We start from the raw sequence: 13,326 nt of genomic DNA on the forward strand, positions 1-13,326 counted from the left end.
GCCAATGCTTGGTCTTTTTTCCCCTCTTTTTGCGATTTCATAGTACACTGATGTAATATTTTAATAAAATCACACTTTTTAACTGTAGTTGTGGAAGATAATATATTATCAACAATATGCTTTTAAACACCATAGAGGAACGTGTTAATGTTAAATTAACTATTGTTTTAGGGGGTCACTGAAATGATGACAGATGTTAAACAGAAAATGAAAAACAAATATTTTCTGAAACATACAACAGTGAAGCTCTCAAAAGAGTTTCTGGTGTTTTAATAGTCTGCATACTGCAGTACTTGAATACATACTCATACAGTATCGTTTATAGCAAATAACTGAATTATTTCATTTATTTAGCAAAAAGCATGCTGAATAGAAAAATGTCACTATTCAATGACTTGAGTGACAGTAAAGTTCTTTTCACCAGCGGGTCACTTTTAGGACAACTATCTATCTACAAAGGCATGACAGAACCAAGAGGCTTAGGCATCGAAATCAATAAAGAGAAAAGTGATTGCCTAAAATCTGGAGAATTATTTTTTTCAGTTTCACCAGCTTCGAAAAATATCTTCTTCCCAAAGTATCACAAAGACCCCAGCAAAGATAACAATGTTGAAACAAAGTGTGATTTTTGCTGTTACACATGGCGCTGTTGTCTTTGCACTTAAACTGTTGTGTGTGTGATGACACTGAGAGGAAGGAAGTGAGAAAGACTTTGAAAAAGCTTTTGAAAAAGTTGAGGTCGGTCGTGAAGTGAAAAGAGGCACCAAATCCATCTGAGGGAACACTCTGCCAAACTATTAACTTATAAGAGTTATCACTGCCCACAATGCACTGGGAGGACACATGAACAATTTTTCCCATTCCAGATGTGGAATTAAAACATCTGTACAAAGTTTTAAAAAACAAGACCTTTACAGACCTAAATAAAGACTCAGCGTCAAACCTTAAATTGGCCATTGAGCTAAGTTAAAATGGTCATTTATGTCTTTTGTGTCTCTAACATCATTGCATTAGTGGACAAATAAAAAAGAGGAAACCCACTTCTGCTGATGCACACCAACGCTACTGCAAATAACACAGTGATCATCTTTTGTAAGATGTGGCTACAAAAAAAAAAAAAAAAAAAGAGTCAAACAGGATGGAAAACACTGGGGATGATACCATGCTGTACTCATTTAGACAAATTCACGACAACACTGTGCATCTTCCAGCCAGAGAATGGTATGTTACTTAACAAACAGTGCACATCCCAAAAAGGCAGAGGACCTTTCAGTTTGTTTTCCAGGTTTGCCCCAGTACCACTAAAAGGATGGAAAAGACTGTGAAATTGTGAATGGATAGGTTATACAGTACTGTGCCACTGTCTTAATTCAGCTTCACAGAAAGAATAGTAAAAAAGAGTTTACTTTACGAAGGGACCTGACCTCAGCTGGTTCTGGTCAGAATAAAAAAGTTGCCAAGTTCGGCATTTTCTGTATTTTAACATTGATCTTCAATATGTAAAAATGGTGAGATGTCTTTCACTAGATATTAACATGATCTAGAAACATGATTTTGCCCACATGCAATTTTCATAGCAGCATTTACAGAATAATATAATGTAATCTCTTTGTCTCTCGTTTTAAAGGTGCATTGTGTAATTTTTTGGTTGGGGATTCGTCATCTGCTTGTTTCTATGGATATGTCATTGCTCTAACTGGAATGTTCCACAGTCTGACATTAAACTGCTCTTACATTTATTAAATTACACATTACTGTTTTATAGCTCAAAAATACCTAAAAAAAAAAAAAAGCAGGCATTCTGACTGTGAGCTAGGCTGCCTCTCCACAGATCTGACCTGTAACTTGGTCTGGTTTGGTCTCTATGAAGATAGAAAAGTTTAACACCATATTGTGAAACATTCCAGACAAAGCAATAACATCTGAATGGAATAAAGCATTTGACAGGGCCTTCACCAGAAAAGTTACACAATGCACCTTTAAATGTTGGCACAGCACTGTATGTTAAACAGTTTTCCCTCAGAAATAGAAATACTGCACAGAGTGAGCTACCATTAGTAGCCTGCTTGTTTCCAGTCTCACCAAGACTCCAGCACACAGCCACATATTGTCAGACAACACATTTATTTGTTTTCAGCAAGGTTTCTTTTAGCTATATGCCATTTTCTCTGTATATTACTTGTCATTATATATCATCATTTTTGCCAAACAGGATTGAAGAATATCAGCAAAGGGCAAAGTAAACCATGGTCCATCTACAACAAGGGAAAGAGGCGCGAGCTTGCCTCTTTCTCAACTCAGCCACAGTTAACAGATTTGCATAGGCAAAATGGGATTAGCCCTTAGACAGTGGATTTCCTGAATTCTTTATAGAGATGTCAAATCTATTTCAGCTCAATAAAATCTAAAACAAACATACAAACATAAGATAATAACAATAATGTCCACTAGGCCAAGCTCTTCAACCCCTTTTCAATACATGTTTCTGTGCACATTTTGTTTACAGTGTTAGGCTTCAAGTAGATCTAAAACAACTCGTACATTAACAATAAGAGGTGAAATAAATTAACCAACATGAGAGGTAGTGAAAAGCCTACAAAGACGCTTTATATATATATATATATATATATATATATATATATATATATATATATATATATATATATATATATATATATATATATATATACATATATATATATACAAGTATGTATACTGTATTTGTTTGTATTAAAAGAGAAATGAAAGGTGTCAATAAGGCCAAATCTTTACCAACCTCGTCTGCCTTAATGAAACAGATCTCCTTTATTGGTTGAGAAAAGATCAGCCTTGTTTGAAATCCTGCTCACTTGGAACCCTTGGAAATATAAAGACACAAGGGAGAGGCCGTAAACATACTATATCACTTAGTATAATCTTCATTGCTTGTAAAATATTTATTTGAAATGTTGTTTAGATAAACAACATTTATGTGTATGTATATATATATATATATATATATATATATATATATATATATATATATATACACTGTATTTATGTCATAACAAATAAGGTGAGAATGACAAAAAGCATAAATCTAGGTTTCTGCTATCCAAGTCATGGTTGTAAGACACATCCAGACTTGAGTGCACAGCGACAGTTGACCTTTGACCCTTAGTACTGGTAAAGCACACACTTCACTATGTATACATGTAAACATGTTTAATTGCACCATGATTTCAGTATCTATCGGTTTGTAGGTAAAACATTCTTCTGAACAGCGGCAGACTTGGTAAGAAGGAGACAGAACTGTGTAGAGGGGGATTTGTTTGTTAGTTATAAGTGACATTTTGGCATTTCTTTACCAAGTCAGATTTTACATTTTTTCCCCCCCAAAAACGTGGAACAGTTCCAAAAGAGAGAAGGAATCAGGTTATAACCTCTGCTTCCCCACAGGGCAGGCATGCACAGCTCTTCAATAAAGCAGCTAAGCACTCAGTCAAGCCCTTAAATATTAATGTAGTCCTCTGTAAGTAGTACTGTATTGCCAAATATTAAAGTACAAACAATTTATTTTAATACAACCACAAATCAGAAAGTTTGGTTGGCTCTAAAACTTGACACACAACCAAAACTAATATGTCAAAACTTCAAAAGTTCAGTAAAAAGGAGAATTTACCCTTGAACTGTGATTGGCAAAAATGAACACATTTCTGATTCCAAACCAGAAGTTGTAAGTCAATCAGAAAAGATCTGAACTTAATAAACTATGTTTTGATTGAAATTTTAGCACAACTTCAAGAGACCCAACTATTCTTGGATATTGTGCAAGGGTTTTCTCTTTAATTGTATCAGATACTTGGCACATAGATTTCAGGTAGCTACTAAAGTGAGAAGTGGCACTGTTTTATACCAACCAACTAAACCTTGGGTTGTCAGCCCATCATGTAACACCATGGTGTATCTGGAGACCCAGTTAAAATAGCATATACTGCACTCATGCACTTTCTACTGCACATCCACAGGCCAAGAACAAAGTTCACATCATCAAAAACTAAACTGTTAATGGGACATTTGGCAAGGCTCCTTTTTATATCTTTTTTGTTTCTTTAGTTTTTACTTTTTTCTGTTAGGTGTGTAACTGTATCATACATTGATAAATTTATTATCATAGCATGCTGGCAAATTTGGATGAAACAATCCAGAGTGTGTAATGGCTGGCTGTGGGATGAAGGATTAGCATGGCTAGCACAAGCATGCTAACTGCTTGTCTACTGCATGCTGAAACCTAGGTAGCCTTGTACAATAAGGCTAATGTGTTACAACTACCTCTAGGCTAGTCCATTAGCTTGTTAGCATTAATTTGCAGACTCCCCTCACTAGCACTAAAAGACTCCACCAATAACCACTATACTTTTCTAGTCTGTGACCAAAACAGACAACAGCCCAAAGTGGTCTTTCTAAAGGTCACATCTAAGGTCTCCCTGCTTCATGACATCATGTTTGGCACCTGGTTAACCTGAAGTGTCACATAAGACCACCACCATCAGCTGTTTTAGAAACGCCTTACAGACGATAGCATGGGTGTTTTTACCCATTCAAAACCAATCTGTCCTTAGCCCAGTAGTAATAAAATACTAAAATGTAAACTTGTCTTCTCTACTGAAAATGTACAGAAGGATTTGTAATCAAAGTGGGTGTGGCTCCTTCCACTGGGCACCTGTGCTTAGGCTAGGATGGCCTGAATTTGAGAAGGAGGGTTAACAGGTAAGGGATGGTAGGGCAGGATTTGATGGACAAACTGTGGTTGCTTTTCACATAACTCTTTCCTTAGATCTGAAGGCATTTTTAAGTTCATGAGAGTTACTAGTACATGTAGCTGCCCAACCACAATAGCCCTTACTTCTCCCAGTAATGTTAAAAAAGGAAAAGTGTTTGGACGGACGGATGGACAGACGGATGCACAGGTGGAAGGACATGGGCAGCCTGCGTCTTTGCCACAGTTTCAGAGGCTATACTCCAGCTTAAGCTTCAATTGGCAAGTATTTTCCCTTCACTGAAAGTAAACAGTCTGAAGAAGAGACAGGTAGCCTGTCCAAATCATTACATATTCAACTGTTGCAGTCCATGGCAGATTTAGTCAAATTACTGTAGAGAAAAAGAGCTGCATGCAAAGCCAGTGCTTCCCAGTAAAGCCCTAACTTCCACAAGTGATAAAAGAAAAGATAAAAGTATGAAACAATGATCAGTGAAGACATGGAGTCAGGATAAAAAAGATAAGGTCTTAATACAGGATTACAGTACAGGAACAGTTGGCTTGTCCTTATGTGTCTCTTTCTTTGTCTAGCTTCTTATCCAGTTACCCACCGCTGGCCATGTGGTTGGCCATTTCAAACACATGCTGAGAAGCGGCCTGGCCAGTCAGCCACCCCAAACCACAAACTCTTAGCTACACAATCACTGGCCAGCATTAGAGCCATAATTTGTCCAATAATCAACCAGCTAAGGCCAACTTAAATTCCAGCAGAGAACTGGATATAAATTGCTTAAAAATATAAATTAAAAAAACAACCAGCTATTTTGGATGTCATACAGTCTCTTCAACCACAAACCAGGTAAAGATTTTTTCAAACCCGACTTCTGGCACCATAGTAGTATTTGAAGTTTAAGTAGTAGTATCGTTGGTATAGGATGGCAATAGAGGAGTGCTTAGGTGTCGAGGCAAGTGCGCCTCCTGCTGGCCAGGAGGTCTCTGTAAACGGAGGAGTTGAGGAAGCGGGGGTAGGAGTCGCGGTGCATCAAGGTGTAGATCTGCAGCTGGGCCTCTTCGTACATCAGGTTACTGGGCTCTGCTAGACTCTGATTGATTCCTTCTCTGACCCGAGAGTCCAGACTCACCTGAGGACACAGGCACAGTTTGTGGCTTCATCAAAATACAATGTCTCAAGAACAAAAGAAGATCCATATTGAATTATAATGCAAGCATTCTAGCTAGGTTATCCAAAACTTTACATAAAGGTGCATCATGTATAGCTTTTTTGGTGGAGGGTAGAAAGGTTTAATACCATACTGTGAAACATTCCAGACATAACATCTCCATGAAGTAAAGCATTTGATTGGACCCTCCATCAGAAAAGTTACACAATGCACCTTTAAAAGTAAACATCACTTTACCTCTTTGGGTGACAATATGGACACATAATCTTCGTATATGATCCTAGCCTTTTCTTCCACCACTGTAGGATTGGTTTCACTCTTAAGCTCATCACAGGCCAACCAGAAGAGCAGGTTGTCCTCACTGTACTCGGAGCGCAGGAACTCACGGAACACCTCTCGGCCTTCTAAAGATCGAAGCATCAGCTCAAAGCTCCGAGCCCACGACAGCACCTCGTCCAAAGTGGGGTGTCTGTAATTGAAGATAGGACACTGAATACAACAATGCAAGACCAGTGTATTTTAAATTGTGAGGAACTTACTGTTCATCTCCAGCCTCAATAGTGTCCATTTTGCAGGTTTGGCGTTCACTCCTTTCCATCCTGTCTTCATTCCTGCAAACATACATAATTTACGTTTGAAAACATTTTAAGCCCAGTATGATAGATGAAACATGATCACATGATAGTAATGCAAAGGTTTTTGGGAAAAGAAAGTATATCAACTACAGTCCAATGTATGGCCTCAAACCATTAGTGTACCTAATAGAACTGTCTTCTGAAGCATGGCTCCCTTTTGAGTTCTTGAGCACACTGGTTATCAGCATGACCCTGTTGCCTCATATAATAAACACTAGAGTCACAGCGCCTCAGATTCAAAGTGAACAACAAAGGTTCAGTTAAAGGCTTCATGTAAACTCATAACGAATGCGTACACAGTGGCCTTTCAGTCACACAAGCCCAATCACAATATTATACACATCAAACTGTCTATTTTTATCCCACCATAGAGGATCTTTCCTTCCTCTCCCTGTCTCTTGTCAAAGTCCCCATTGTGCACCAGTAATGGGCTAAGCTAGCCCCAGCCCCTGGGCGCCCTCACAATACAGCTAAATATACGGGCTGTTCTTCACAGCTGTTTTGCATGTGATGTGAGGATGGAAATAGAAAGCTCCCAGACCAGATAAGGCCAATGAATGAGGATAGGTTAGTGAGTATGAAGGGAGAGATTACAGGTAACAAAGAGGAAAAGTAAAACTGGGTTTAAAATTAATTCCACTTAAACAGCTCTAGATCTCATACACCATTGTTCCATAAAACGACCACGAATTAGAATGTATGTACATCTGCCCCAGACTAATTAAGCATGCAGACTATTACATTACACTCAGTGTAACTGAAAGAAAGTTTACAGTAAGTGACAGATTATTCAGTCAGAGTTTTATGATGGCAGGAAACATAAATAAACAAAATTTATTTACAAGCTAATTCTCAAGCTGTTCTTTTTATTGCAGCGTCACAGACCACTCACTCCATGTTCAGTCCACAAGCTGCCACCACTTCAGATTAAGTAGTGTGAAAGAAGAGGCACATTCACCATTCACCAGTGAAAACAATGTTTTCTTTCACTCCTCACTCAGGAGCAGCTAAAGAGAGAGGCGGCTGGATGAGCTGCACAGGGCATGTTGTTTTTAGTGCCTTGCTCAAGGGTCTCAGACAGTGTGACTTTTCAGCCTTCCTTCTCATTTGTATAAAAACACTTTTCACACAATCTACAAGTATCAACAAAAAAATCACAATTTATTCCTAAATGAACTGGCTGTGTGTGCATGCCAGTGGTGTAGTGGTTAAGGGCGTTGCACATGTGTGGTTGATACTACCATGGGTTCACTCTTTTTCTCCCCTTTTCACACTACAGCTGTTCTATCCAATATAGACTTGAGGCCATAAGAAAAAATAATCTGTCTGTGTAAATTCTTTACTTTGTATATTGACAAGCCCAGGTCAGTTATACAGTGGAAGTGAACATGTACTGCTGAAAGGACTGCACAGAGTGAGAAGCACAAGTAAATTACACAGAGTTCCCCATGGACAGTATTTCTGAGCACAGATGCTCCTCTACAGTGGCTGTGTGCAGAGGGACAGAGCACAGTCTGAGCTCTGGGGACAATTCTGCGAGTAAGGCTCTGCTGCTCACACTGTCCCATAGCTGCACAGGATCCAAGAGAGCAGTGCATGATTCAAATGTTAAAACAAATCAGCTGTCAGTAAAAGCATATTTTTTGGAGTTTAGGCTTAAATCTAAATAACTAATAACAAACTACTATAACTAGTACAGTAATTAGAGTCATATTTATTCACTTTTAAATAAAATTAAATTGGACATTTTATATCTCACTCTCATTACAGTAAGGGTTCAAACAAAATCACTAAAATGTATGAATTTCAATGACAAATGTTAAAAGAGCACTATATAACTTTTCTCATGGAGGATCTGACATTGACTTGTCTTCATTTAGATATTCGACAGTATGGCATTAAATGTATCTATCTCAATAAAAACAAGTATGTAAGTAAGGTTTCTGAGCAATAAAACACTAGTAATAAAATCAATGCAAGAGAGATTACTTTAATGCCATCCAGTCGAACCACAGCAATAATGGATTCTCCGCCACAAAAGTTACACATTGCACCTTTAATGCACATGGTTGTTTTTTTAGAGCAGAACAGCTGATTGTTCCTTTGATATCTTTCAAAATCTCGTGAATATCTGCTAGTCTAAGTTTCCGTGTGACAGTACAATGCAGAGTGCCATGCAAAGGTGGTTTGTGGACAGAATGCAGATGTGAGTTCTCACCACAGACACTTGCAGCAGCCGCACCAGCACAGGCAACAGGTGTTGGGTCGTGGCTGTCCGGGGGCCTGGGCTGGAGCCTCGATGTGTGCCGCCTGCCTTTTTCTCATCTCCACTCCACTCACACTGCGGGGCTAGGGACACAAACATGATACTTAGCAAAATGGGGACAAAATTAAACAAAACATTAAAGGATCATTGTGTAACTTTTCTGGTGGAGGGTCCGTCAAAAGCTTTTCTTCATGGAGATGTTATTGCTTCATCTGGAAAGTTTCACATTATGGTTACAAACCTTTTTATCATCATGGAAACCAAACCAGACCAAGTTACAGGTCAGATCTGTGGATCTATTATTGAGATATAAAACCATCTGTAATTGAAAGTAAGGTAGAGATGTTTAATGTCATACTGTGGAACATTCCAGGCAGAGCAAAAACTTATTTACAGCAACAAGCAGGTGATGAATCCCAAACCAAAAAGCTATACTGTGTACCTTTAAGTGTGGAGATTTTTGGAAAAGTTAAATGTCACACTGGGATCCATTTATTTTCTGTGTATTAATAGCAGGAGAATGAAGTGTGTAAAAAAATTGCCAAAATGATTGTTTTGGAGCAAGGGGGAGGGAGCGCACTCAAGCAGGATAGAGAGGATTCCCTTCCTTGTACGGTGTGAAGGTTTTTGGCAGTGGTCCAGAGTTTTCACTTGGCTTTAACAGACTGAGCACACTGCACATGCATTTCAAGGGCTGCAAACACACACAAACAAACAGGCTCTGTGCATGACAGACATGAATAGACACAAAGGCACCACTTATAAACAAATTCACACATCCACACACATGCATGTTGTCCTCATTATCCAACCAATTTTCGGTTCAATTTAGAGTTGAAGTTATACACAAAAATGTTGATTATATTAAATACTTTAGAATTTAACAAAATCATCATCATCAAAAAAAAAAAGAAATAAATGTGTGGAATTATCAAATAGAAATTACAAAACAAACGCAGATGACGAAATGACAGTCTTATGATATTAGTATCAATAAAATGTTTGTTTTAATGTTCTGACAAATTGTTAACTGTACACTGCTGCTCATTTCAGGTCTTCCTGTTTAACTAGAAATAATAAGGAAAAAGGAAATGGAGATGGCCAAATGGAAATCCACATAAAAAAAATTGCACATCTGAACTTGAATTATATTTAAAAAGAAAAATCTATACATATTATAACAACTCTTTTAAAAGTAAGGTTATGGAAATATAGCTTTTTCAGTTGGGTGTATAAGATGCTGTGTCAATTAATGTAAGCCTGCCACTATGATGTCACCATGGGGTTTCCATGGCCTTTACAGACTTTGAAGGTGAATGTGTTTAGGTATGGAAATGTGCCAAGGTAGATCAAGAGTAAATACTTTAACATCAAAAAGCGGCTTCTAAATGATAATACAGTGGAACTGAAAGTCCTTTAGGCTAGTGTAAATAAAAGGAAATCATCTTCTTAGAACTCAGTGAAGAACCTGTGTGTATGTACTGTTAACAGCCTGTACTGGGGAAAAGAAAATGTGCTGCTCGTGAGCTAAAAGGCCATGGAGGTAGACTGAGCCGTTATTGTAAACTCTGACTGCTCTTTCAGGGATCTTTATCCTCCCACAGTGTAATGCATTACTAGACCATAGCTCAAAGAAAATTACAACAGTCTTACCTGTAAAGCCATGGCTCACTATAAGAAAATCAGCACAGAGCAACAAAATAGCACATCCTTTTAATCCTTTCAGACCAACTTGTGTTTGGTCTTCCTAAATGTAAAGCTTCTGTTGTACTGACTCATATGCAAATATTTTGCCACAGAGATGGAGCAACTTTCAGTTATGTAGTGTCCTGCCAGTAGATGTCGAGAAACAGGTTTAGGAGATGCAAACAACACCTGTCCCAAATGTCGAGATGGAGGCCACACAACCAGGACATACAAATGTGAAGAGGAACTAGAAAAGGGCAGGAGTAGAGACAAACACAACACATGGCTGATTGTGGTTGGTGCTGAAGTGAGAAGATTCAGACACTGAACAAAATCATAAAATCATTGTGTAAGTGTAAATGTGCCTGACCTAGCTTTCGAAAAGGTTGCAATTTTTCAACATATTGTAAACTTACCATGAATTAGTTATTTTCTAAAACCAGCTGAGACAAAGCAGTCATGGCGCTGAGGTAACTTGTTGCTGGATGATAGAGGGCTGGCTGAAGTGACTGATGGCTCTGACACTGGCTGTAAATGTAGCAATGAGGTTGGCTGGACCACAGAGAAGAGAGGTTACTGCTTGGATTCACCATCCCTGACAGACTTCAGTAAGACTCAAGAGCTGGACTGAACAACAACCATTTCTCTTTTTGTCGTCTTGTTCCGTGACTCTGGTGGTTGCTTCAACCGTTTCTTCCTAAACTTCTTTATAACTTGGAGAATGGGTCATTTACAGATGGGGCAGTGAAAAAACAGCATCTGGAAATCAAGAAGATCAAATGTGTTTTAGGACACACCGAGATCAGTGGTTCTATTACATCGACATAATAAAGATCAGTTAACTTTTGTGGCACATTAACAAGAAAAGTTTCTACAGTAAAAGCCATTTTCTTGTCTGATCTTAAGGATGTGCAATAGTATGAAACTTGACATGTTACTAAGATCTGTCTTTCAGGTTATAGGGAATGGGTCATATATTACCTATTTACTTTAGTACATTACTGTCTCGCATACACTATTGCACAGAAAAGGGGGTCTATATCTAAAGAAGAAAGCTGTACCAAATAATTAAAATTATATATTACTAATGTATGTATAACAAGCCTTTATTAACATGCTATAAATCTCCTCCAAGTGACAGTTCTACACAGCAAACATTATGTCTGTGCTGAGTGTGAATGGCTGAATCAATCGAATGAGGAAGTCTGTCAGGATGTAGTGGCATAAGCTCCAGTGACTCACGCCCAGGGGAGGCAGCAGACACATGACCATCAGATCCACCCGTGAGCAGTACGCGCACGCTGCTACACCGCCTGTCAAAGTGGACAGAGGTGCATATGTAGTCTTAATGGATGGACTACAGTGTCGCAGCCTGTGTCTGGGGCCTCTGAGCATAACAGGAGCCGCTGCTCGGACCCTTAGTCCACTGCTAGCCCGTCCTGCAGCTGGGGGCAGACAGCGGCAGGAGAGAGGAGACTCCCTCTCCGCTGTCAGACCCGGGCACAGAGGGCGGCTCGACGCTCGCTGTCGTAGCCACATTGCACAAAATCAAACACCACCCACTTTGTTGGTTCAAGCTCCACGGCCCCAGGTCCGTTATGTGTGGCAGCAGAGAGGAGGCGGTGGCAGAGCAGAAGCTAGCGCTGTGCTAACGACAGCTAGCCTGCTCTGTGGAGCACAAGAATCACTCTCTTACCCCTTTGCGGCGGCCTGTCAGTGTCCTAGGCTGATAGCTGGTGAAATGTGCAGGTCCGATGCTCCTTTAACGACATCGTATATGGTAATCCCGCGGTTTAATGTCCATCGCCGCTGTTTTTCTGCCATCCGCCCCACTTCAGCACCGAACACCGCCGAGCCCTGGATGCTCTGCGCAGGCGCGCTGCCACCACCGCTGCTCCGCGGCTGCAGTCGGCGAAGATGCACTGGCGACGGTCCACACAAATCTCCTCTGTATTCACTGTTCAGTCACAATCGTTTATGTTCAAGGAGTTTACATCGCGATATGTTTGGGCTAGCAAAGTAGCGGATTTATAATCTGCACTGATTTTAGCCAGGTGAATTAGAGTCTTGTGTATCTTACAGCCTTCACCCCATTCACCGTTTGTTCTCAATGAAAGGCTCTCAGTACTGATCATTTAGAACTATGTATTCAGTTTCAGGCGCTTTTTTGTGGGAAACGATATATTTAGTTACTATAAAAAGTAGTTTTTATAGAGTTATGCATCAATATCAGACCTATTATAGTGAATTTGCCTATTATTAAATGAGTGAGCAAAACATCAAACAAAATACAACCAGCCTAAATTAACGTGCAGTGAGCAAAATAACTAGAGCGTCCTTCTCACTGAGCTCTAGGGGAGCACTATATTTCCCTGAAATTAACGCAAGAGGGCACTAAAACTCTGCTCTGCCTCACAAACAGATACCGTCCAACACACACACCGTGCATACTTCATTTTCACATTATCTTAGTCACCTTCCTGTGCTCCATGGATATCTTCTGTGAGATAAAGACAGCCTAGGCCTATTTGATTTGCACATATGAGTCATACGAACTATAACTTCAGACTGCTCAGAAATCTTGCTCAGCTTGTTTTTCTGTAATTGATTTTCATTTAAAATTATATTTTCTCTGTCCAGCTAATGAAATGCCTGCTTTTGAGCAAGGATTACTCTTTTTTCTTCTGAAAAGCTCCAAATGTTTTTTTGCCGCTGTGACACAATTTTAAATGAATAATGCAAAGTTAAAGCTTTATGCTTTTCACTTGTTTAACCAATACTGTAGAATAATGGTGTCACCATAGAAGCTCGGGTCTCTGA

At 39.2% G+C, this 13,326-nt stretch overlaps 1 protein-coding gene across 2 annotated transcripts; it reads right to left on the reverse strand.

Annotated features, from left to right (window-relative positions):
* Positions 1–5,244: 5,244 nt before the first annotated feature.
* Positions 5,245–12,380, reverse strand: rgs17 (regulator of G protein signaling 17). Of its 2 annotated transcripts, XM_055162885.1 has the most exons (7): positions 12,203–12,380; positions 11,146–11,265; positions 10,923–11,058; positions 8,773–8,903; positions 6,459–6,530; positions 6,157–6,388; positions 5,245–5,880 (listed from the first exon to the last, which is right to left on the reverse strand). In XM_055162885.1, the coding sequence occupies exons 3-7, from the start codon at positions 10,923–10,925 to the stop codon at positions 5,692–5,694; spliced, it is 627 nt and encodes a 208-aa protein (XP_055018860.1). In that variant the 5' UTR covers positions 10,926–11,058; positions 11,146–11,265; positions 12,203–12,380; the 3' UTR covers positions 5,245–5,691. The 2 variants fall into 2 exon arrangements, with proteins under 2 accessions (XP_055018860.1, XP_055018859.1); XM_055162884.1 differs by having other exon boundaries at positions 10,923–11,265.
* Positions 12,381–13,326: the final 946 nt, after the last annotated feature.

The sequence above is a fragment of the Boleophthalmus pectinirostris genome, unplaced genomic scaffold (assembly GCF_026225935.1).
Source record: "Boleophthalmus pectinirostris isolate CB_2022bp ecotype Guang Dong unplaced genomic scaffold, ASM2622593v1 HiC_scaffold_5, whole genome shotgun sequence".
Taxonomy (NCBI): domain Eukaryota; kingdom Metazoa; phylum Chordata; class Actinopteri; order Gobiiformes; family Gobiidae; genus Boleophthalmus; species Boleophthalmus pectinirostris.

Bases quoted from the DNA above. Each gene is read 5' to 3' on its own strand.
- rgs17 (XM_055162885.1), bottom strand. The intron at 6,531-8,772 runs GTGAGAACTCAC...GTATGTTTGCAG, and splicing joins GGCTGCTGCAAGTGTCTGTG to GAATGAAGACAGGATGGAAA. The intron at 6,389-6,458 runs GTAAGTTCCTCA...CTTCAATTACAG, and splicing joins ATTGAGGCTGGAGATGAACA to ACACCCCACTTTGGACGAGG.